The sequence below is a fragment of the Pimephales promelas genome, chromosome 23 (assembly GCF_988280905.1).
Source record: "Pimephales promelas chromosome 23, fPimPro1.hap1.1, whole genome shotgun sequence".
In the NCBI taxonomy this organism is placed as follows: Eukaryota; Metazoa; Chordata; class Actinopteri; order Cypriniformes; family Leuciscidae; genus Pimephales; species Pimephales promelas.
In genome coordinates, this window is record NC_142791.1 from 15,764,298 (window position 1) to 15,789,807 (window position 25,510).

At 35.8% G+C, this 25,510-nt stretch overlaps 2 protein-coding genes across 4 annotated transcripts in view; one reads left to right on the forward strand and one right to left on the reverse strand.

The window, feature by feature from the left end:
- il11ra (interleukin 11 receptor subunit alpha) overlaps nt 1-6,185 on the forward strand; it is a 39,868-nt gene extending 33,683 nt beyond the window's left edge. For both annotated transcript variants that reach the window (XM_039677537.2, XM_039677539.2), the window contains exons 11-12: nt 72-151; nt 2,550-6,185. In XM_039677537.2, the coding sequence (XP_039533471.2) occupies nt 72-150 (79 nt within the window). In that variant the 3' untranslated portion in view covers nt 151; nt 2,550-6,185. The remainder of the gene's footprint in view (nt 1-71; nt 152-2,549) is intronic.
- A 4,219-nt stretch (nt 6,186-10,404) lies between these two features.
- tmem267 (transmembrane protein 267) lies at nt 10,405-20,022 on the reverse strand. 2 transcript variants are annotated; one of them, XM_039675599.2, is made up of 3 exons: nt 19,867-20,022; nt 18,738-19,148; nt 10,405-14,308 (listed from the first exon to the last, which is right to left on the reverse strand). In XM_039675599.2, exons 2-3 carry the CDS (start codon nt 19,107-19,109, stop codon nt 13,973-13,975), a joined length of 708 nt encoding a protein of 235 aa, XP_039531533.1. In that variant the 5' UTR covers nt 19,110-19,148; nt 19,867-20,022; the 3' UTR covers nt 10,405-13,972. The 2 variants fall into 2 exon arrangements, with proteins under 2 accessions (XP_039531533.1, XP_039531534.1); XM_039675600.2 differs by having other exon boundaries at nt 18,738-19,145; nt 19,867-20,021.
- Nucleotides 20,023-25,510: the final 5,488 nt, after the last annotated feature.

Sequence of the window (25,510 nt, forward strand, 5' to 3'; positions counted from 1 at the left end):
AAAAAAAAATCGGTTGCAGCTTTATAACAAAGACAATTAATTTATTGATCTCTTAACTGTTCCTTTCATAGGGTGAGGCAAAGGAAACAAGACAATGTGAAGAAACAGGAACTGACTTACATGGTGAAGATGAAGTCCATCCCGATCTGAAGTAAGCTGGCTCAGACTTCTGTCTCCATTCGTACATTCCTTGCGTCTGCTGTTCTGGCGATTGGCCCATCTCGGTTTAAACAGTCTGGAAGAAACTGCATGTTAAACGATCCATTTATGGTTACTATGTTGATGCTTGGAGTATATCATCAGTGTCCAGCCTTCCATTTTTACTGCATAGAAAACAAACTGCAGTCAACAAAACCAACTATACTATTTCTTGAATTTCCTTTTCTTCAAGGGGCGCCAAATACACACTGCACATAATAAATGTTTGAGTGAATCCTCTAATTTATAGTTTCAGGTGTTTACAGAATATAATAGTCACTCCTGAACTTGCAGTGCTTGACATAGTTATAACCAAATCAATGTTTTCGTATTTTGCGGCAATGAACAAAAAAAAAATAGCTTAACCCGATTATTGATGTTTTATTGGTAGGAAATCTCTGTCAACAAGGTCTCTGTGTTTATGTTATTGTTGTTGAGCTGCTACATTTAAATAGCTCTCTACTGTCATTTAGTGTGGTTTGCAGATAGACCACAGGACTTGTGCGAGAAACGTGTTTGGAGATAGTAATTTACAAACAAGTCAAGACAAAAACCTCTGATTCTGTATTTTCTAGCATCACATCTCAGCCAAGTTGTTCATAAGAGAGAAACATTAATGGCAGCTAAAACGTTCACATTATCATAGTGAATGTATTGTAGAAATTAAACAATCCGACCTGAACGTGAATCAGGGGGTGCAACTCAGTGATTGGTCAAATCAACTTGAACTGAATGAGATCATAGAATTGATCTTACATGTGATTTACAGAAATTGGTTCTGCTGATGTTTTATGAATAAGGATGGATGTAAGTACAGTAAGTGATTATGCTCTCAAAATTGGCCACATATTTTCATTTGCCATTATTGATTAGGACAAAAACTTTGCTTATTAATATTATAGAGCTTGTAGTACATGGTCCATTTACAGTAATAGCTAGTTTGTAGTCTACTTTATATGAGCTCTGAAAGTTGTAAATTAGTAATGCTAAGACATAAACAGCATATTTCACTTTGAACTTTGCGTCTTTTCATACGTCTTCAGATCTAAATTTGTGAGTCTAGTGGGGAAAGATGTGAATATGATGATTTATATGAGAAATGTCTGCTCTAGATTAGCCTGTAATCTTCCAAACTCTCGCACATGGTGTAATGATTAATACTTCAATGAAAATGAATATTATGTCATTATTTACTCACTCTCATGTCATTCCAATCTGTATGCTGTTGTTTATATATTTTTTATGGTGAAAAAAAACAGCATTCATGTTTCAAAAGATATGAGGGTTGATAAATGAATGATATATATTTTTTTAAGAAAATATAAAATATCAAAGTAAATACAAAATACACTACCAATTAAACATTTGGGGTCATTCAGTTTTTTTTTTTTTGAAAGTCTCTTATATGGAAGCTTATTAAATAAAATAGGGCTGTCAAACGATTAATCGCGATTAATCACGATTAATCGCATCCAAAATAAAAGTTATATATGTTATATAAGTTATATATAAGTTATATATAAAAGTAAATATATGTGGGTGCACTGTGTATAATTATTTTATATATATAAATACATACACATGCTTGTACAGTATATATTAAAGAAATATTTTCATGAATATACTGTATATATTTATATATAATTTATATTATATATAAATATAAATATTTCATATATAAATAATTTTTTTTTTCTTAAATATACATGCATGTGTGCGTATTTATATATATATATATATATATATATATATATATATATATATATATATATATATATATAATTATACAGAGTGCACACACACATATATTATGTAAACACAAACTTTTATTTGGATGCGATTAATCGTTTGACACCCCTAAACTAAAATAAAAATAGTAATTTCCTTTTTATTTCACAATTCTGACTTTTTCTCTAGTAACTCAATGAGTTTATATCTGACACTTCTGACTTTTTCTCTCAAATTGCGAGTTTGTTTCTCCCAATTCTGACTCTTTTTCAGATAAAAAGTCAAAATTACCTTCTTTTTATTTTTTTTTATTCCATGGCAGAAATGAGCTTTCATAAACTCACTCACTCAAGTCTGCATTTATTTCATCAAAAATACAGTAAAAAGTGGTATTGTGAAATATTATGACAATTTAAAATAACTATTAATTCTTATTATTATCAATGGTGACAACAGTGCTGTTTAATGTGCTGGTTGTGACGCATAAAAAAATTTATTTATTAAAAAAAAAAAAATATATATATATATCTCATTACTTTTGATCAATTCAATGAATGCTTGCTGAATAAAAGCATTAATTTCTTTTAACTGTTGTTCGTTTAACTTTTGTCGTTTAACTCTAGATTTGAGAAGTTGTCCGTCTCCAGGTCAGCCCTCATAGGGCATCAGTATAGGGAACCACCACCACTGCCACCACAGCTGACAGACTCCGTTACCCACAATACACCTCTCCTCTCAGCAGAGCTCTGAGGGACGTCAACTGTGAACATGTACAGTCTACAATGTAGCACAACGCAATGGAAAAACACAAGGATTTCTTTGTCTCTTTGCTTTCTTCTGCTGACGGTAAATGAAAAACATATTTTTGTGTAATTCCTTCTTCCCGATATTCTCCACTGGGGACGCATGGAACGCTGTGAAAAGTCTTGGCTTTGTGCGCAGCATACGGGGCATTATGGAGAAAGTGTCTTCGTCAGTGTTTCAGTCCTCAAACTCACTCGTCTGGCGAAAAAGACACTCTGTATAACTTTAGACAGCTGCTATCTTTGGAAGACAGAAACTCTTGGCACTCCAACGATGGACGACACAAAGACGGCTTTGTCTTTTTTTTCTTGCGAAATCTCTCCACAAGAAACGAAGTTAATGACAGGTGGACGCATCTGCAGTTGATTGTTTTGGTCTGGTTAGCTTCCAGCCAGCCTCAAGTTCTCGGTAATAACTCCCGTAAAAATGCATTTTCATCACGAGTTCATGTTTTGAAAGTTTACGCCAGTAACGATTCAAAACTTTCGGTTGGCTGGTGTTCAACTCGCCCCAAAAAATGACCTTCAATGCAACAAATGCATTCAATTTCTCTGACTTTCCTTTATAAAAGCATTGAATCGAGACATGAATGTAAATCAGTCTTACGATGTCACATATACACATTTGTAAGGCTATTAAAGCTGACTTTTTCTGTGGAAGCTAATAGATATCCGCGATATTAAATTCTATAAAGTTATATTGTTTGTTATACATCTATGCAGTTATACTGTATAATAGTTTCCACACAGCATACTGCTATGTTGTACATTGCTCTCCAGTGTCATAAAGCTCAATGCATGCGTTTATTTTGTAATTCTTTTAAAATGTATGATTTTATTGAATTATAAGATTTTAGCATACAGTACGTATCCTTCCTATAACAAACATAATGAACATTGTCCAAACAGAGTCATAAAATGGTTATTGTGTTATATATAAGTTACTATCTCCAAAGCAATTGAAAATAACTTGGGCAATTTTTTGTAATATTTGTTAAGATGTCACTGTGATAATTTCTTTTAACGTCGGATTCAGAGTACGTGATTTTGGCTCGATCCGTTTGACGTAGTGTGTTGGTGATTCATAAACAACAATGGGCGTCATAAACGCAAGAATCGGACTCTCACAGTGCATTATGGGTATTCTCTAGCTAGCTGTTGAGCATACATTGGTTGTACACTCCTTATTGTGGTGTATTATGGGATTGAATGAGTGTACTCGATAACATACACTATTGTTTCGGGCATCACTACAAATGGCTGATTCCCTCAAATAGTGCCCTATTTAAGGGTATAGGGGACACAGCCAAAAACTAGCATGTTTAATTATGCTACTATATATCGACAATACTCCTGCCTTTATTATGTTTCCTCAAGGCAGCGCGTTAGCTTAATGCTAATTCGAGAACTCGCACAGTTTCTGAAGCGCTTCCACTATCGTTTGCCACCTTAGAAACAGGGTGAGTTGTGGAATTAGCATTATGCTAACGGTGGCTATTGTTTACGTTCTTGTTTCTAGAAGTCAGTCGCTAGTTCCACCTCAATGACATCACACACGTTGCTAAAAACGACAGGCGATGGTTGGTTGGGAAGCAATGTGCAGTCTGACCGACCACGACACGACAAGAATTTAGGAACATCGTATAATCTGACACAGTGACTATCATAACAGACAGAAATATGTCTGAAGTCTGAACCTGGCATACATATTGACTTAAGAAGTTTGCCAGATGTTTTTTTTTTTATTTTATTATTTTTTTTTTTTTAACATACACTCAAAAAAAAATGATATGTTGGCCTTATTGAACTTTTTTTTTTATGTCAACAGGTTCCACACAACTGGATTACGTTAAACAAACATAATTTGTTCTTGTAACTTCAACATCAAGGAATAATTCATTTTAAGCGTCCCAATTAAGCTCTGAGCAGTGTTAAATGAACACTAAAGCAATGTTAAAGTTGATTAAGAGCCCAATTAAAACACACATTGATCACCATAATGGTGACTTGCAAACTCCATCAGGTGTCTTCAATAATGATCAATCATCCCTCAATTATTCACATTATCTCATTAACTTTAACACTGCTTCAGTGTTCATCGCTTAAAACTACTTAATTCCATTATGTTGAAGTTACATACATGTTTATTTAACGTAACCCAGTTATGTGGAACCTGTTGACATAAAAAAGTTAATTAAAGACAACATATCATTTTTGAGTGTATCTTTATGCATTTTTGCACCATTTTCTTTTTTTTCTTTTTTTTTTTTTTTTTGCCTGTTTCCTTTCCACCAGCAAGATGATTTGTGTATTTCTAGAGATTTTACTGACTGGCTTTTTACTGACTGGGATCTGTGCTGTTATGATATACCCTTTGAAATAGATTTTGATTCTCCAACCTATGCATCATAAAATATTTTCCAATGCAAAAAAACAAAGACTGGTTTGGTTTTGTCAGTCATTCATATTTGAGACTTGACACTCTTGGTTTTAACGTTTAGTTGGTCATATTTTCTTCCTTCCCTGCTTTGGTTGAAGTTGTCTCGCATGTTGAGAGCACATAGATTTGGTTAGTGTTATTCAAGACTGCATTTTTTGATTTAGTTTATATGAGGATTATCAACATTCAGTAAAATTGGTGGTTCTCAACTGGTTTTGCTCCATGACTTCATGTGGCGCCCAACGCAGTACCAAATTGTTTATCTTAAAAACTAAACAAAAATGATTAAAATCAAACATTGAAATGTATTAATATAACTATAAAACTGAACATTTCTGTGCTCTTGGGAACCATAAAACTGAGCCCCACAAATTATGTTTATCCTCATTGCAAATACATATTTAATGTGGCCTGGGTCGCATTGATGTTCTCGCCTCAATTTTATGTCTGTCTAGTGTGTGGATTTTCACTAAAACACCAATTGATTGCAATCGATATCCACGTGGTTTTGTTGCAGCTGTGTTGAGAACCACTTCAGTAAAGCGTCCGAACACTACAACAGGCCAAAAATATCCGATTTTTGTTTATTTTTAGACCTCTATCGTATAACTGTGTCTATAAAGTGGCACATTAATGGCATGCAGTTATAGTCACTCCACACTGACCATCGAGTTTGAGGAGATTCCAGAAACACCAACCAAAGGAAACAAACCGATTGATGAGAAATCCTCTGTTCCTGGCAGGATGGAGAGAATATACTTCAAGCAGGACAGGCTCTTGGAGAAAAATATGTATAGTTTACCGTTTGCTTTTTGCTTTTTTTTTTATAATGTTGCATGCATTGTCAAATCCAGATGTATTGGGATGGACTACTGTTGCCTGTTAAAGAGGGAAAGGTGAACACAAAGGCGTCCACAGTAAATGTATATAGTATATTTTTCTGTACAACATAAGCTGTTTTATTATTCCCCTGTTTATATTTTTGTGAAATAAAAGTTATTTTATGTGAAGATAAAGTGTGTATGATTTTCTTACGTGAAGAACAACTGTAGTCATGGATCGGTGACAGATCTTTTCACTGATACTGTCAGTTTGTTTCCACGGGAAAATTCAGCGACTCGCTTCCAACCAATTTACAAATATTTAATCATGAAAATCAGGCAAGGGATTTAGTTGCTCATTGAGTTTATACAGCAAAATTAGCCTGCTGTTACTCGGCCAAGGATTTGGTAAAATAATATACCTCCAATATTTGAGTGTGGCGATTTGTAGTCTGTTGGGATTTACATGTTATACTGACCTTAAATGATATAGTCCTAATATTTACTTGTTCTTCTGGATCATTTATGCTGCATATTAAAACCCTGATTTGGTGTTTTAAATAATGTTAATAGCAATAGATAAAGATTCCTCATGACACATTTATACACACTTTAACATAAAATTGTCACTGATTTAATGTTTAGATTAAAGATATTAAAGGTTCCTTATTTATTTATTTTTTTGCAACCAAGGTCAGAAAATAATCATTTTTCTCATAATATACATTATCTTATTCATATATAGACTATACATGTATAGTCTAATATATATATATGACCAATCAGAGCAGAGTAGACCAGTCTACTGTGATTGGTCTACTCTGCTCTGATTGGTCAGTTGGGTCACACTTTATTTTGATGGTCCCTTTTGAGCATTCTGTTGACTATAAGACCGTGTGTCCACCAAAGCATTTTTAGCCATCTGAAAACGCTAGACGCTCTGCTGAAGACACCGTGCTTTGGGCGCTTGAGAGCGCTTTGGCAGCACAGCGTTTTTTTCTGTTGAGACGTTTCGTTGCTATGATACAGAATATCTGCAGCACAGTTTACTTGTAAATGATTTCGCAGATAATTTTTTATACCAAAAATTTATTTTTCGTGCATTTTGTTCGTTTAGTTCTGCTGGTTGATGTAGATGTACTGAGAGAATGTTGTGACAGTTGGTCAGTGTGGTATTAGTCCCGCCCTTCCTCCACTGTGATTGGACGGCTGGGTAAAAAGTGACAGTGATGAGCGCTGCGTTTTATCCAAAGTTAAACATTATACAACTCTCGGCGACCAGTAAAAAAAGCCAGGCGCTCGGCAACTACATGTCAACTAACTGTCATTAGTATTAGTAGACTGTCTGCTTAATATCTGCCAACTCTTTATTATGATGCTCCTCCAACAGACAATCTACTAACTATAAGTAACTTTGCAACTACATGTCAACTTATTCTATCCCTAACCCTACCAGTCTACTAATACTCCAATGCATTCTCATCCTAGGGCGTCATATAGTGACGCTTTTGACAATACGTATACATTCAACGCACATGGCATCAATATAGCACGCTTCGGTTAAGGGTAGGTTTAGGTGTGGGGTAGGGTTAGGGTTAGACCACTAGGAGGCGCCTTCTGGCCCATATATATCTGCGTCTCATATTGACGCTAAAGGGTGCCATGTGCATTGGATGTATACGCTTTGGCAAAAGCGTCGGTATATGACGCATTTGGATGAGAACGGGCTGAATACTCTATTAGAGATGTAGATAAAATGAAACCGTCAGAGGGCCCAGTCTGTTATGATTATCTACTCTGTTCTGATTGGTCAGATGGCCCAAGTCTGTTGTGATTGGTCTACTCTGCTCTGATTGGTCAGATGACCCAGTCTGTTGTGATTGATCTACTCTGCTCTGATTGGTCAGATGGCCCAGTCTGTTATGATTATCTACTCTGTTCTGATTGGTCAGATGGCCCTGTCTGTTGTGATTGGTCTACTCTGCTATGATTGGTCAGTTGACCCAGTCTGTCATGATTGGTCTACTCTGCTCTGATTGGTAAGATGGCCCAGTCTGTTGTGATTGGTCTACTCTGCTATGATTGGTCAAATGAGCCAGTCTCATATGATTGGTCTACTCTGCTTTGATTGATCAGATGGCCCAGTTTGTTGTGATTGGTCTACTCTGCTCTGATTGGTCAGATGGCCCAGTCGGTTATGATTATCTACTTTGCTCTGATTGGTCAGATGGCCCAGTCTTTTATGATTATCTACTCTGCTCTGATTGGTCAGATGGCCCAGTCTGTTATGATTATCTACTCTGCTCTGATTGGTCAGATGAACCAGTCTGTTGTGATTAGTTTACTCTGCTCTGATTGGTCAGATGGCCCAGTCTGTTATGATTATCTACTCTGCTCTGATTGGTCAGATGAACCAGTCTGTTGTGATTAGTTTACTCTGCTCTGATTGGTCAGATGGCCCAGTCTGTTGTGATTATCTACTCTGCTCTGATTGGTCAGATGGCCCAGTCTGTTATGATTATCTACTCTGCTCTGATTGGTCAGATGACCCAGTCTGTTGTGATTGGTCGACTCTCCTTTGATTGGTCAGATAAACCAGTCTGTTGTGATTGGTCTTTCTCTTACAACCAAACGCCCATACAACTGAATTTCAGCTCCGGATCTTCCTCAGATTTTGATACCCACTGGTATGAACAGTCTGTTTTGCAGTATCAATTTAAGAAAGTCCTCATCCATTGGTTGACATGTCGTCGACAACACAAACCAAACTCTTCCAGTCCCAGCTAAAGCTAGTGTTTGAGGGCAGGTCAAAGAAAAAAGTTGTTCATAGGCCACTGAAGCAGCTTTATGCAAATTTGTAACCAACCTATATAGATTAGAGCAAGAAGAAAGACTAGAATTACTGACGACTCTTTTCAGACAATTCAGCATTTTTTAATTTTTTTTTGGACACAAAACCTGCATCTTGATCTTTTACATTTCACTAACAGGTATATTACACACTACATTAAATGTGATATTAGAATATTATAGTAGTAATAGTAGTAGGTGATATTTGAAGTATAATAATGTGGACATATTTAGATGCTTTCACAGTGTTCATTATTTTAACCCTTTAGCTGTCACCCCCCTTTTTGAGAATGGGGCTTAAAATGCACTATTCAAACTTAAATGGTTTTAATTTTAGAATGTTTTGGAATATATACCCAAGTTTGGTCTTGTTTTAAAGAAAACACTTTAAATGAAAGCATGAAAAAGTTATGGAAGTTTAAATTGACAGTAAATAATCAACTATACTGTACTATATATTTTGTATTTTATATAAAATGTATATTTTACAAATATTTTTTTACTCTAAAATTACTATAAAATCAAAGCCATAAATCTAACCAAGTTATGTTCCAAATTTGAAGTTGGATTCACAAAAATTGAAGTTCCCATGAGATTTTGTTTAGGCGTTGTACCAAAAATAGCCACCGTGTGCCATTGAATTCCATTGAATTTAGTTGTATACATTCTGCCTTAACAAATTAATACATTTCTGTCCAAATATCAATTCTGTCAAAATTTGGAACCTTGAGACTAAGACCTTTCTGAAAATATGTGTTTTGTCAAGATTAGAAAAGGTTTTGATCATAAATTTTGAAATATAATGATGCCCAAAAGGGGAGGAGCCTGATAAAATAAGTACTGCTTCTATGGTAACGCAATGTTCAATTATAAAAACCGTTTTCACACGATGAGTTCTGAGTTTATAAGCTTTCAAATGATACCTAATTTATGATAACTACTAAAATATGAGATATAATAAAAAAGGCGATAAAAAATAATATTATATTTTAGAGGATAATAAATATAAACATTATCATTTTTAGAGGATAATATTATACTATATTTTTTTTTTTATTGAAAAATACTAGGTTATATGTTTTATTATGAACTTTTCGCATAAAAAACAGAAGTTTCAATGATTAAAAGTGGGTGCATCGACTTTTTGTGACAAAGGTCAAAACTCCTGTTATGATGCAGATTTTTTGAGGCGCACTCTTGTGATAAATTCATCAATTACTCTTCCTACATAATTTGTAACACAAAACAGGGGTAGAATATCTCTTTAGAAGTCTTAGACCTTTAGATTAGGATTTAATAGAAACATAGTTAAGTAAATTTAGGCGTCCCGGTATAATATTTCAAAACATCATTATTCATAACCTATACCGTTGATTAAGTAGAACGATTCAACTTGAATTAATAGTTTATTGCCATTTGAAATTCGTTAAAGGGATGGATAGTTCACCCAAAAACATAACTTATGTCCTGGCATCATTTACTCACCCTACTCACCAATGTTTAGCACTGAAAAAATATCTTAAGTGTTTCACAGAAAATCATACAGGTTTGGAAGTACATGGGAGTGAGTAAATGACGACAGTGCTTTTCTGTCCCTTTAATAACATATTGGACGATGCATCACCATCCTGTACATGCTGAACTCATCTCGAAATGTTACAATTTACCAGTAAACACACACTGTTTTTAAGTGTGGCACCTTTTCCAAACTTACCCTACCATTATCTTGACTTAACTGTGAAGTTTTTCTTAAACAAATGCCCGAGAAGACAACAGCATTTCTAAACATAATTAAGCTTCATCACGGCTGTTCAAAACCAAAGGCTTCAGAAGCAACAAATAAAGAACGAAACCAATTACAACAGAAGAGTGCAAATGCACCTTTAGTGTGCCTGGTGACAGAAATAATGCTTTCAGTAATTTCTTGACAATGCATAAACATCACATTATTGACAAAACTCTATTAAGTGCAAAAAAGCATATAAATAATAAAAAATAAAATATTTACACCACTTACAAAAAAATTAAAACAAAGAAACAAAATACATTTTCTGGAGTTGGTCTACAGCTCCCTCTGGGGGTTTGAAAAGGCCTTGACAACTCAACCAGTCAAACCAAAAATATTTAGGGCCCGAGCACCGATGGTGTGAGGACCCTCTTGAAATTGCTGTTTATTATTGAACATTGTTACCCTTAGTACCATAATAAATAAATGCGCATTACTATCACTAATCAAAATATCAGTACACTGCAGTTACTCAAAGCCAATCAACTTTTTGACAACAGTAATACATGTGTTTCCTGATCCATTTAAATCAACTCAGCATTTCACACACTCACACAAAAGTTTGAACAGACATTTTCAAAATCTTAAAATAATCTTGATGAGAATTAGTTTAGCAGACAAATACAAACTGTGTCCATTTATTGGAAATTAATTGTTTGAAATGGGTGCAGGGAATGTAGACAAAACGTGAAAACAAAGATTAAATTATTGAATCAATATTTTTGGCCACAACATAACCCTAGTACACTATTAAAAATATTAAGAACAAAGTTTACAAAAAAAATAAATAAAATAATAAGAAAAATTGTACATCACAATGCCAACTTCAACAATGCGCTTTACTGTAAATGCTAATATTGAACAATGTCTGATTAATAATTTGACCAGGAAAAAAGCAGAGGTGAGCGTTGAGTCCCAAGATCTGAAGCTTTCAGGAACATGTTTGCACTTCACATATGTATTAAAACAACAACTAAATAAAACCAAAATGAACCGGTGGAGCTGGATTAATTGCCAAGAAGAATTGCAGTTTGCATACAAAGACGGTTAATATCTGCTCTAATTTAATCATTTCAAAAAGTTCCAAGTGGTTTGGAAATAAAACCCAAGTTGGCAAGTATTTACAGTTATTCCGAAGCCTGTGGCTAAAAAGGCAGCAATAATCTTCATTAGCAACAGAAAGCATTACTGTTTTAAAAGGTTATCCGATTCCTTAGGGAGTTTTCCATGTTAGCAGTGTTTTTCTAAGAGAAACACATCCTTCAACTGCAAATACACAACACCAAATCACCTCGCACAAGCACTAAGACCATCAACACACACATCCATTCTCAATGCCTATTCCTGGACGCATGACGCATCGCGAGTCGAGTGTGAATCCAGCCTCGTGCCTGTGGCTCCTCTGGAAAATCAATGCAATAAAATGCCATTGTTTGAATAGACAAGTCTAATATGAACACGATGCTGAAGCTTTCAAATAAGGGTTATAAAGGCGTCTCCTGACCATCTATTGAATATTCACAATGATTCCGCTACCAACATTAAGCGCACTAGATTTAAAAGCACATTTTATTTAACCATCAAGTTTAAGTCCTTTATTTTTTCAATAGCATTAATAACATTACAACTTTTAAAGGAGTAGTTCATTTTTAAAAAAAAAAAACTTATGCTGATATAATGGACTTCAATGGGAACCAAACGGTTCAAGGTCCAAAAGACACTTTCAGTGCAAACTGCAAACTGTTCAAAGGGCTTTAAACGATTTCAGACGATGAATAAGGGTCTTATCAAGTGAAAATATTGCTATTTTTTTTTTTTTTTAAGTAACAAAGTTTAAGTTTTATAAGAGCAAATGGTCGCCTTGCTCTTTTCTGTGATGCGCGTTCGTGACTCTTCTGATCGAACTCAAACGAATCTTTTTTTCGCGTCATTTGGTTCATTTGGAGTTGACTCGGGAAAAGATTCATTCATTTTGATGTACGAGTTTGAATAGGAGAGTCACGCATCAAAGAACAGAGCAAGGCGAACATTTTAGCTTATAAAACTTAAACTTTGTTACTTTTTTAAAAAAAAAAGAGAGCAATTGTTTCGCTAGATAAGACCATCTATCGAATATTGACAATGATTCCGCTACCATCGTCTGAAATCGTTTAAAGCTCTTTGAACAGTTTGTGCTGAAACTGTCTTTTGGACCTTGAACCGTTTGGTTCCCATTGAAGTCCATTATATGGAGAAAAATCCTGGAATGTTTTCATCAAAAAACCTTAATTTCTTTTCGACTGAAGAAAGAATGACATGGACCTCTTGGATTACATGGGGGCGAGTAAATTATTAGCAAATGTTTTTTTTTTTTTTTTTTTTTAAGTTAACTACTACTTTAAACTAGTATCATCATGGGCATTAATGAGCAGTAATAGAAGTGATCGGGATTTGCAAGAGGCTGAAAGATTTCCCAGTATTTAAGTTAGTTATACAGATTTGCCAACAGAAAGCTGCTTGTTTTGAAAGCGACTCTAATAGGCCTTTTATTTTGGCAAAAATTGATTGATAATGCAAACAATTTGCTTATTTATATTTTTCACTCAAATCGCTCACTGAAGCCTTTGGGTGGTGTTTTAATATACATTATGTAGGTATTACTATTGCTATACTGGCTAAAATGAATCTATTAAATATTAACCAACATTAAATATTATCTAATACTATAACTGAGAATTTGGATCCAGATCAGAAGATATGTAGAGCAAACATAAAAATAATCCATTCAAAATAGTTTGTATTTTGAGGCCTTTTCTATGAAAAAAAAAAAAAACCCACCAGGGTACCAGTAGCAAAAATGTGAAGTGGATCAAAAGTGTATCGAACTTCTAAGACAAGAACAGGTATTGTTCAAAATTCATGTATAACTTTGGTGAAAGGCTTTGATCCACTTCAAATGTTGACTACTGTGTGTATATTTACATACATACACTGAAATTCCTTAATTAATTGGTCAAAAACCTGCAAAATTTCTTGTCACTTCTCTACTTGCTCGGAGATCGATTTTTATAGGAAATTTTGTACTAAAAATGCTGCAAAATAGATCTAGAATGTAACTTCGCCCAAAGCTAAACCTCACATATTAAAATATTCACAGTCTTCAGTCAATGCAACCTGATTTCACACTGATACCTGAACAACTACAGTAGTTAAAAGTATCAAACAGACTGGAAATCTCTGAAGGAAAAAGGACAAATAGTGTTGGAATGGCAAAGATGCAGAGAAGAGCTGATAAAATATTTCCAGTGCCACGTTTGTGCTGGGAACCATAAACAAACGAACAAACATCCACAATTAAGACAGTGTATCAGACGTCTATGGCGACTCCGTGTTTGGTGGAGATCATGTCTCTCGTGCCGGTCAGATACATGAGCACGGAGCACAGGTGAGGGAGGGTGGCTGTGATGGTGACGTACAGCCAATAGGAGATGGGCGCCGTGTTGCCGAACGGAAACACCCAGAGGCCGTGGCGGACGCCGTCGCGGATGTGGTGTGACGTCAGCGAGATGAACAGCATCCAGGGCAGGGAGCACCAGGAGTCCTTGAGCCGACAAGCCCACATGAGGAGGCGCAGAGACACGCACAGCGGTGGGATCAGGCTGGAGCAGTGCAGAGGAGGCCTGTGCGGCAGATTCACAGCAGCCTGGGGGAGAGGAACAACAAGCTTACGGTCAGGACCACAGTCCATGCTTTTGTTTCATTTGCTGCACTTGCAGTGAAAATGCAGCAAACCTTTTACATAACTGATGTCACTGTAGAAATGCGGTAAACTGATTATTTCATCACCTGAGCAAAAGGGATCAAACTGGTCAAATCCAGATCCCACATTAATTTAAAAACTTAAATTATATATATATATTTTTAACTCAGTGGACACTTAGTCATCTTTGAATATATTAATCTATCTATATTTAAAAGTAAATTAATTTAAAAAAAAAATCTTAAGATGTAGCCTGAAAACTTTCAAATTTTCTATTGGACAACAGGGGGTGTTCATATTTACACCACGGAGTTAAAGGGTTAGTTCACCCAAAAATAAAATTTCTGTCATTCACCTTCACGCCGTTCCAAACCCGTAAGACTTTCTTTCGTTCATCTTTGAAAAACAAGAATCTTTTTAATAAAATCGGAGAGCTTTCTGTCCCCCCACTAGAAGCTACGCAACTGCCAATTTGACTTCAGAAGTTTCATAAAGATCTAAAATGAATCCATATGAATTGTATGGTTTAGTCAATATTTTCTCAAGAGACTTGATCACTTTATATGATGAACAGATTTAATTTAGCCTTTTTTAATCATTGATCAGCGAACAAACAAAAGTTTAAACGAACCTGCTTGGTATATGCGAGAACAAACCTCATTGGTTCTTGCTGAAGCTCAAACGTGCTGCGTAACACAAGAACGAACCTCATTGGCTCTTGCTGAAGATCAAACGTGCTGCGTAACACAAGAACGAACCTCATTGGTTCTTGCTGAAGCTCGAATGTGCTACACAACATGAGAATGAACCTCATTGGTTATTGCTGAAGCTCAAACGTGCTGCGTAACATGAGAATGAACCTCATTGGTTATTGCTGAAGCTCAAACGTGCTGCGTAACACGAGAATGAACCTCATTGGTTATTGCTGAAGCTCAAACGTGCTACGCAACATGAGAATGAACCTCACTGGTTCTTGCTGAAGCTCAAACTTGCTGCCTAACAAGAACAAACCTGATTGGTTCTTGCTTCAAGTGGCACAGGACCACCATTTAACAGTTACGGTGCACTACACCAGGGTATCGTTTGAATTTGAACGATTCTGATTCCGATTCCTTGTTTCGATTCCGGTTCCTAACGATTCTCAATTCTGATTCTTTTAAAAGGCAGGGTCAAAAAAGTTTAGCTAACCTTGCTAACCAACGGTCTTTCTGAAGGAAATACTCCTTCTGTAAAAATACTCCTTTTGTCACAAATTTTGCATTTTGCCGAGATTTCGTTATTTCTAGAATAGTGAAGCCACACTTTGGATCGCCGACGTAAGGTACTCATGTTCGACTCGCGTGGTTATGCCAACACTTCCGGTGGACGCTTCTTCGTTGGTGTTGTTCAGCGGTTTCTTCTTCCGCTCGGCGGACTGTGAATATCGAAACTAGGAATCGAAATTTTAACTTTTGAACGATTCCGGGAAAAACGAAAAGTTAGTCTCGGTTCCAATCGATACTCGATACCCAACCCTACCAGTGAAGGCCACATTAAGAAGGTGCTAGACAACAAAGCTGTGTATGAGTCACAGGCAGGCCTCCTGGTGGCAGACAAGATAAATCTAGAGAAATTCCAGATACACACAAATGTTGTAGCTGCTACAGTAGACAACACCAGCAATATGAATGTTGCACTGAAGATTTTGAAGCATTTAAAGGTTGAATGTTTTGGCCATCCCATAACCTGGTAGCATCAGTGCAACTGGCTTTATGCACAGCTGCACTACTTCCTGAACTTAAGCCAGCTCCTTTGTTTCCTGTCTGCCATTATTGGCCAAGTTTGATTAATTCAGGTGTGTCTGATCATTGTGGCCGTGACCAGAGCCCGTCTAACGGAGAGCCTTGGCACTTCCTATTAGCCCCATTGTGTATCATCCTGGTTGCAGTTCCATTAGAATTCCACTGGGGGTGATCGCGGGCGAGAGCAGAATGAATGGGAGTCTATGGGGCTAAACGGCTAAATGTGTCTCTTTCACCTGCTTGTCGTTAAATTAACATAGATTTTATTGTTGATTCCGCAAGTTCAATATAGAGATCTGGAAAAACAATATCAAGCATTTTCTATTTCCATTATGAGCTTATGCTTAAAAAGAAAGGTGGCAAACCATCATCATTTGAACTGTTAGACACTAAATAGTTTGTCATGTTTTTATTACAGGATAAAGACATCTAGAACTTCCTCAAGGGGCCACTTTAGTATTCCCTCTCTTCGAAGGCAAACTTGAATGTGCTGTTGCTGCTGACGCTTGGGGCCGGTTGGAGTAACAAAACAGGTATTTTATGCTCAGCGTTGTTTCCCATGTTACAGTTTCTATGACGAAGTATTCCTATTTACATGTGCAATATTATTTCTACAGATGTTTAAATATATCAATTTGGCACCGGTATCCTAAAAAGCCCAAAATGACACGTCCAACCCTTCAAAACACGAGAATGAACCTCATTGGTTCTTGCAAAAGCTCAAACATTAGGGCTGGGTATTGACACAAATTTCACAATTCGATTCGATTTCGATTCACAAGCTTGCAATTCGATTCAATTTCGATCCCGATTCGATTCAATTCAATATTGATTATTTTGGATATCAGTTATAATAAATGGCAAATTTTCTCAAGGAAATCAAATCTCCTAACTAGTGCTGTAAACTATGGGAGTCTAGTTGTAGCCTACTAGGCTTCATTAGCCTAATTTGTATAGCTACAAAACAGTTCATTATTACCTTCAAACACTTAAATTATACTTTTTTTATTTTTTATAATAAGAAGATTATATCAAATATAAACATTTATATGGTGGCTGTCATAAAAAACTTGCCAGATTTATTCAAATATGCATTAAATATTGAAGAACATTAAGATTATAATGCATATGTAATATGATGTACATATTTAGCAAAATATATAAATAACTCTCTCGAGTTATTAGAGCGATGCTCTAGAGTTATCTAGAACGTTTTTTTGGATGCGCGGAGCTGCGATACAATGTTCCATTCATTCAAATGAAACAGGATGACTAATCGATTTTTGAGATTTAAGAATCGATATCGGTTCGTAAAAATGAGAATCGATTAATATTGAGAAATCGATATTTATTACCCAGCCCTATCAAACATGCTGCGTAACAAGAATAAACCTCATTAGTTCTTGCACATCTAGCGAACATGCTTGAGCTTCCCTTTACCATAACTGATGTGATGTGAGAGTTGATGAATATTTATGCATGAATAAAAGCCTAAATACAATCTGTTCATCATATAAAGCGATCGAGTCTCTTCGGGAAATTTCTCAATGAAAACCGCTCAATTCCTATGGATTAGTTTTACAATCTCCTTTTGAACTTAGTGTAGCTTTTAGTAGTTGCGTAGCTGTCAATGGAGGAACAGAAATCTTTCAGATCAAAAAGAGCTTCATTTGTGTTCCAAAGATGAACGAAAGTCTTTCAGGTTTGGAATGACGTGAGGATGAGTAATTAATGACAATATTTTTAATTTTTGGGTGAACTAACCCTTTAAGGCTGCTCTATGTCTGCTCAAAATTCAGTGTAAAGAGACAAAATGCCACAAAGGCCAGACTAAATCATACCTGCACTGACCCACTTCAGCCCATACTATAGTATCAAAATAGAGTTGTAATGCAAGTGTGTATATGGCTCCTTTGAGCAGCATTAAACAGTTTATGCAAAGACACCTAAACGCCACTAAAGAAACAATTCTGTGCCAACTTTTCTGTATAAATGTAGCATAAGAGGCTCTAAAATTAATTAAAAAAAAATTGCTATGTTTCTAGGCAAGCTGCTATGTTTCCAGGCAAACCTTTATGGTCAGGATAATAAATTATTTTACTTGCCAGAATAATTGTTCATTCCAATTATGATTATTATATTATTAATAACAGGGCTTGACACTTAGTTTTTGTCCCCAGGGATCACATGCTGCTAAGATGAAATATTTAAGAACGGATTAAAAGAAAACTTCAGTGAAACAGTATCAATGAATGCGTTTTCCTTAATAAAGGGATACAAAGAGAAATTTACAAGCGTTTAGTCTGAAGCGTGCAGCGCTCATATTTATTTAATGAAATCAGTCTTTTGAAGTTTAATGAGCGCATTAGGCTATATCGCGATTCATGTTTGTCCATCTCCAAACTTAAGACAACGCATAATTATTATGAAGACGTTGTTGTACCATTTAAAAAGTTAAGGACTTACCTACACAGGCACCTAACTTAATATTTAGGAATCGGTGTACGCAAGTAATTACCGTTTAAGTACAAGTGAAAAAATTAATAATAATCAGTTTTCAGATGCTAATATAAGACACAAATAGGTCTCACTTTGAGCGATAACGATCCAGCCAAGTAGAAGTGGTCCAGGTCAATGATAGAGGCCAGAAACCCAGCCAAGACGACTTCATAGAAGTCACTTTTCTTCCTCAACCCAATCACGATGGCCCAGGACCAGAGTCCGATGATGCCATGGACGGCGTTATCAAGGACAGCCCTGAGCCACAGATGGTGTTGGATGAAGGGGAGCGTCAGAAAGTGGTCGATGAGGAAGGAGAAAGCGCCCAGGCCTGCGCTGGCTAACAGAGAGGCAGTGCTGAAGGTCTGGAGCAGGGCCTGAGCTTTCTCAGTCTCCACGGCCAGGTTCAGAGGCACAGACATGCCCAAAGATGAGGTATCCAGCTTTGAGTAAAAGCCCCTCATCGCTGGCCTCTTCCATGGAGGGGTCAGAAACCTGATCTGCTGGAAGACACAAGCACACACAAATTAAAGCATGTGCCCTTGCTGATGAGACAAGTGTTTAGGCTGATAGTTATGATGCTCCAATAGTTCTGACTTGACTAAAGGCAGATGAGAGTAAACAGTTTCAGTGTGCTTACAGTTTTTCCCTCTCAATTGCGGTTTTAAATTTAAATCATTAATAACATATCACAAATTATTTTCAATAAACAAAATGTCATCATCAACAGATAGTCCAGGACTGCTTAAATCCTCAATTAAACTGTGAATCATGACCACATGATCTTTTCATGACAACATCATCAATAAAGGCATGAACGGATCAAACATGTGTAAGAATATTAATAGCAGTGTATGCATGTATGTGTATATATATATATATATATATATATATATATATATATATGTAATTGCATTAAAAGTAACATTACATGAAGGTTGTGGAGATATGTAACGTCTGCACTACAATGGTGTTAACCTTTAAATTGATAAATAAATCAGTATTGCGATAGGATATTTGCTTGGTTTATTTTTTTTATAGCATTAGCTTTGCTGCTAACTAGCTCATCAGCTAATCCACTGCTCAAAGCAAGTCACTAACGTAACATTATTAGCCAACATTACATGCAAATAAAAACGTAAACAAATACTATTTTTACATAGATGTGAATAACACAAAAACACCAGACATAATGTATATTAACACATGCCGTTTCCTCACCTCATTTCATTCAGCTCACCGGTCTGGCAGACGGACTGTTTGTTCTTTTAGTGATGTTTGATTCGTGATCGCGAATCATTGAATCGGTTCTTTTGAACTAAATCGCGAGTCGAACTGGAATGATACCAACACGACTAAGGATGACCAAAAAATTCGATTACGTATAGCATGCCCTCAAAGTATGTCGTTTTGTGAATAACAAGTAGATACCGGTATTTGTTTAAAAGGGACAATTGCTGCTGTTTGAGCCTTTGAGCATAAAAAAGATCTGCAAGGGTATAAAGCTCAAAGTCCCCTATATTTTATTGAACCGAATCTACTTTTCAAGAACTGCAACGAACTCCCTGTCTTGGCTGACCAGTCTTTCAATGATAAAATTAGACAAAATATTCATGAATTAAAATTTTACATAAAAATGTATAAAATGCCCAAACTTAAAACATTCAGATTAATTCTTTCTTTTTTTCCAGGTGATATCTAGACAGTTGGATCCCCCTGACATTTTTGATGATGTCAAATATCACAATTATTTTTAATCCAGTAATTGAAATCTGTGTGGAAGATGGTAAGCCCAAATCCAAGATGATGTCCTGATCCAGAGACTCCCAGTCAACCTGGTAGTTGGTCTGAGACTGGTAACCAGAAAAAAGGATGGTTGACATATACCTAGGAGGGAGAAGAATGCCTTCCAGTCTTGGAAGATGAACTGAGGACCTCATGCCTTCAAGGAGACTGTGTCTGAACAAGGGCTTTCGCACTGGAGGAACCTTATTGGCGTAAGTTCCCAGATCTTGGCATGTTTTGGCACCACAGGAACTAGGAACGATTTTAGTTCTAGGAACTCTTTTTCGAGGAATTAATTTACCTCCAGTGACGTTAGTGTACGCTGATTGGCTGAACGCACGCAAAACACCACCATTTTTTAAAAGGCAGTAAAAGGGTAAACACACAGATTATTGCCTATATTTTGTCCAGAAACCAGCTCTATGAACATGGAAAACAGTGTTAACAGGTTAAACCCTTAACCTTTACGCTGAGGAGAACACCCAAGGCAAATTGATAGGGGACCAAGTCAAACATTATGTATTTCTGCTCAGCTAGCACTGGACATAAACCACACGGCATACACTTATACCTTTGCATTACTGTCTACTGTCTATGTCCAAAAGTTCTATCTGTTAGATATTTTGTAAAAAAAAAAAATGAACACAGAGAATGTGAGCACTGTGAGCTCAGGCTCCGGTGTTCTCAGCACCATCAAAATAAAGGTCTGCTGTCATCAAAATAAAAGTCACAACAACAAGCGCAGCTTATGTCACTCCAGAGTTTCTTCTGTCGATGCAAGTGCAACCCTATGGGAACCATTAGTTCTCAGGAAACCACCCTGGTGTCTAGTTCCTAAGAACTACCCGGTGCGAAAGCCCCTAATGACAGAATTGTGCATCTGTGGCCTCAAGAGTAGACAGTCTTTTCAGACATAATAGGGTCTCCCCACCTGAAGGGGAGCCAAAAGCAAACCGGGTGCCATAGCTACAGCCCTGTGTGACCATGGGTGATGTGGGACAAGCAACAGAGAGAGCTTGATCATTGGAAGGTGGTGAGGAGACTTCAAGATTGCATATTCAGGGCAGCACTGAACTTCCTCGGACATACAAGGCCACATCTAACAGTCACAGAGGAGCAAGTGTGGGGTTAGAATTGTTCCATTCCAAATAAAAAGAAATATGTTATTATGTCGTAAACAAAACTCTGCCTGGCATTCACTACTTGTGATTCACCGCAGACATTTGTGGACTTTTTGAAACATTTATTTATTTATTTATTTATTTATTTGAATCTCTTGTGGATTATAATCTATAATCATTTACTGTAACGTTAGTGTTGTTACAGGAAATATGCCTGCTATATGAAAACCATACTTCAAATATGTTTATTATGAAAAATAAATCCAATATAATGTAACAATTCTAACCCCATAAGTGAGAGTGTCAGGTGGAAACGAGTATGAAAGCCTGTTCGGTTGATAACTATAATGGTAACAATAAAAATATAGATCTAAAAAATACTAAATATAAAATAGCAGTCCACATCACAGCTATAACAATAACGGCACAGAGAAACAATATCGTTGGAATCACTTTCAGAATGATTTTTTTTCTAGCTGACGAATAATAAAAACACTGACAGCCAATCAGAATCCATCCTTCTGTGCTTGAGCATTTAAAGTGACAAACAAGCATGCGCACCAGGCCTGGCGAGGGTTCAAGCGTCACACCAGATATAGCTATTTGAGGTTTAATACTTCTTATTGGTGGGGCTCAAACCACAAGTCGGGCTGTGTAGGATATAGGAAATAGTGTAAATCGTCACCACTTTTCTCCCTTCTAGCAACACAAGTTAGAGCGAGTTCTGCTTAACAGGTAGAGGTGGATCAACAGCCTATTGATCCACGTTTAGACCCTCTTAAGCATCACTTTAGCCTATATATTAACAGTGGTTGGAGTGCATCATTTACTGTAACGTTAGTGTTGTTACAGGAAATATGCCTGCTATATGAAAATCATACTTCAAATATGTTTATTATGAAAAATAAATCCAATTTTATGAACTGAAATGTCCATGTATGTAAAATGAAAACAAATATGCTGCCATCTGTTGGTGAAACGTGTTTGTCAATCAATAGAACTGGGCAATTTGCTTAGCATTTCTCATTGAATTTAAAATATATTATTAGGACTTTCTGTTTCAGTTATGCTTATTATAAACTGTAAAAATGGATTGATTCCCTCTCAGACTACAAAAAATACATCAAAGTTGTTCATTACACTGTTTCGGTTTCGATCAGAATCAGAAAGACCTGTTCTAAACACAAGTTGTCTAATGTAACACATGCAGTATTTGATAGGGTGACCAACAGTCCTGTTTTCGTGTCCTGTCCTGACCGCCCAGGCTGTTTTTTTTATAAAGTGATTAAAATGCGCTGGTTTTCAAAAAACTGCTGGGAAATAAACAGATTGGCAATAAAGTTGGATGAGAAGATATAAGATATAGATATAAATATATTTTGTTGGTTCGTTTTTGTAAGTTTGTGAGAGCTATTTTTGTTCAATTTGGAGGTATTTCTTTTAGTTATTTATTATGTATATAATTATTTTTCTAATACAGAAGAAACATAATTTCTATCATTATTTCATTCATTATTTTTGAAACCTGTCGCAATAAAACATGTTGAGTAACCTATCTGAATATGAAGAAGCCTATCTGAATATCTTGTAATATACCAATTTCCTATCCATACAGAGGAGGCATAGCCTAATTTAAATGTATTGAAATGAATAAGGCATCTTTGAGTAAACTTCAAGTATTATTTGAGTATCTGTTTGCCGGGCCAAGTGTCCTGGCTTTTGGTAATCAAAATATGGTCACCCTATTTGATGGTGTCACTTTTTAAAGCTTCCTGCTTTTCATTAACCCTCCTCTTATCCTTGGGGTAAATTTGACCCCATTCAATGTTTAACGTCTGTAAAAACATATATATATATATTTTTTTTTTTTGCTTCAAATTTAATGACTTTTCCTAATTTAATGGGGACAACTCTGTAAACATAAAATTAACCTGCTAATATTTTTTCAAAGTCCTGTACAAATTTTGTAGCATCGGTGTTCCTTGGGGTCAATTTGACCCCAGGCTCTTTTAGTTGTATAATAAAACAGAAGAAATATTAAAATTTCACACACATTTGTTTTGGTTGTTATATTGAGGTCAACTTAAAACATTACTTAAGTAATCAACAAAGACATAAACTAACTGAGACAAACCTTTGTAAAAAAAAATAAACATATTGTGGAGGTTTAAATTACTGGGGTCAAATTGACCCCAGAGGGTAAAAAGTGTTATCAGATTTGAGGATAACAGGAGGGTTAACCTAAATACACATGCAAATCAGTCTGCGTATGTCATGGGGTTTTATGTCATGTTTTAGTTCATCGTCAGTTCAAGCCCTTAAAGAAGCTTGTAGAACAGAAGAGCATTTTAACAGCATTGAGCTTAGCTTATTACTGTGGCTGACCAACATGACAAGGTTAACTGAGGATACCATAGTCCTTAGAAAAGTGACTGTATGCATCTGATTTACTCAATGACATACTGGATCTTAGGGGATGAGTTTCCCATTTACTCCCCATATAATATTTCCCTGATAATTTAAAATCCTTGGACCTGATAAGCACAAATCTTTGTAACCATTTGTTTTTTAATGGGTGCAAACCATTCAAATCAAACTATATACTTATTACACAATGAATACAATACCATAGTACACCACACATTGTAATTACAAAGGCTATGTGTCATCACTGGTCTGAAGTGCAGTTACATACAGACATGACCTAAGGCCAGATGAGATAACTGAACTATGACATTGCCACTAAATAGTGCTGTAAAGATTAACCATGGACATCGATGGAACCGATGGAATCAATAATAGTAATTTATAAAGCACTGATGATACAGTGTATGTGTATGTATCTATGTATGTATGTATGTATGTATATATACAGTATATATATATATATATATATATATATATATATGTGTGTGTGTGTGTGTGTGTGTGTGTATGTGTGTGTGTGTGTGTGTGTGTGTGTGTGTGTGTGTGTGCGTGTGTGTGTGTGTGTGTGTGTGTGTGTGTGTGTGTGTGTGTGCGTGTGTGCGTGTGTGCGTGTGTGCGTGTGTGTGTGTGTGTGTGTGTGTGTGTGTGTGTGTGTGTGTGTGTGTGTGTGTGTGTGTGTGTGCACGCGCGCGCGCATCTGTTGTGCTCTGTCAGCATGTCCATGTGACTCTGGGCTGATTGTTTTGTCAGAGCTTTTGTTTGGCAGTATGGGTGTGATTTTTGTAGCTCATGTTCTAGATTGTTTTGTTTTTAAATGTGGCTTGGCGAGAGGTATTTGCATGTCACTGTTCAGGACAAATTACTGATTATCTCCTGGGACCAGCAAAACATGTTTTGGAATTTAGAATGTATTTTTTTTTTTTCTTTGAAGGAATTATAAGAAGGCACCATTAGACACAATATATTAAATTTAACTTTTTCATTCAGAATTAAATGTTAAAAGTTGTAGTTTAGTTTAAATTTGAATATACAGCATAAGTAATACTGATATAAAATGTGTCTATATGATGATTGTTGTATGCAAGGTACTTTAGGTTGATTAAAAAAATTCTACTTAACATAAACCAAACTTCATACAAATTGTAAATAGAGTGTTTCCACCCATATATCCATAATATAATAATATAATATGTAAGCAGCTATAATTAAATATAAATATTTAAATATATATATATATATATATATATATTTTTTTTTTAATGATAATTTTTATCAAGCATGTATAAAGTTCAGTAATTTCACTTAAATGGCAATGGAGATTACCTATTAATTGTCATTTAAGTGAAATTACTGAACCTAAATATACAAGCTTAATAAAAATTATCATTCTACAAAAATAAAATAAAATGGCTATCTATCTATCTATCTATCTATCTATCTATCTATCTATCTATCTATCTATCTATCTATCTATCTATCTATCTATCTATCTATCTATCTATCTATCTATCTATGCAAGGCCTTTATACACA

What these genes read in the sequence shown, in the direction of transcription:
- tmem267 (XM_039675599.2), bottom strand. Translation starts at nt 19,109, where the DNA reads ATGAGGGGCTTTTACTCAAAGCTGGATACCTCATCTTTGGGCATGTCT. An exon ending in CTGGATCGTTATCGCTCAAA is followed by an intron (nt 14,309 to 18,737) that starts GTGAGACCTATT and finishes CCTCTCCCCCAG; the next exon opens with GCTGCTGTGAATCTGCCGCA.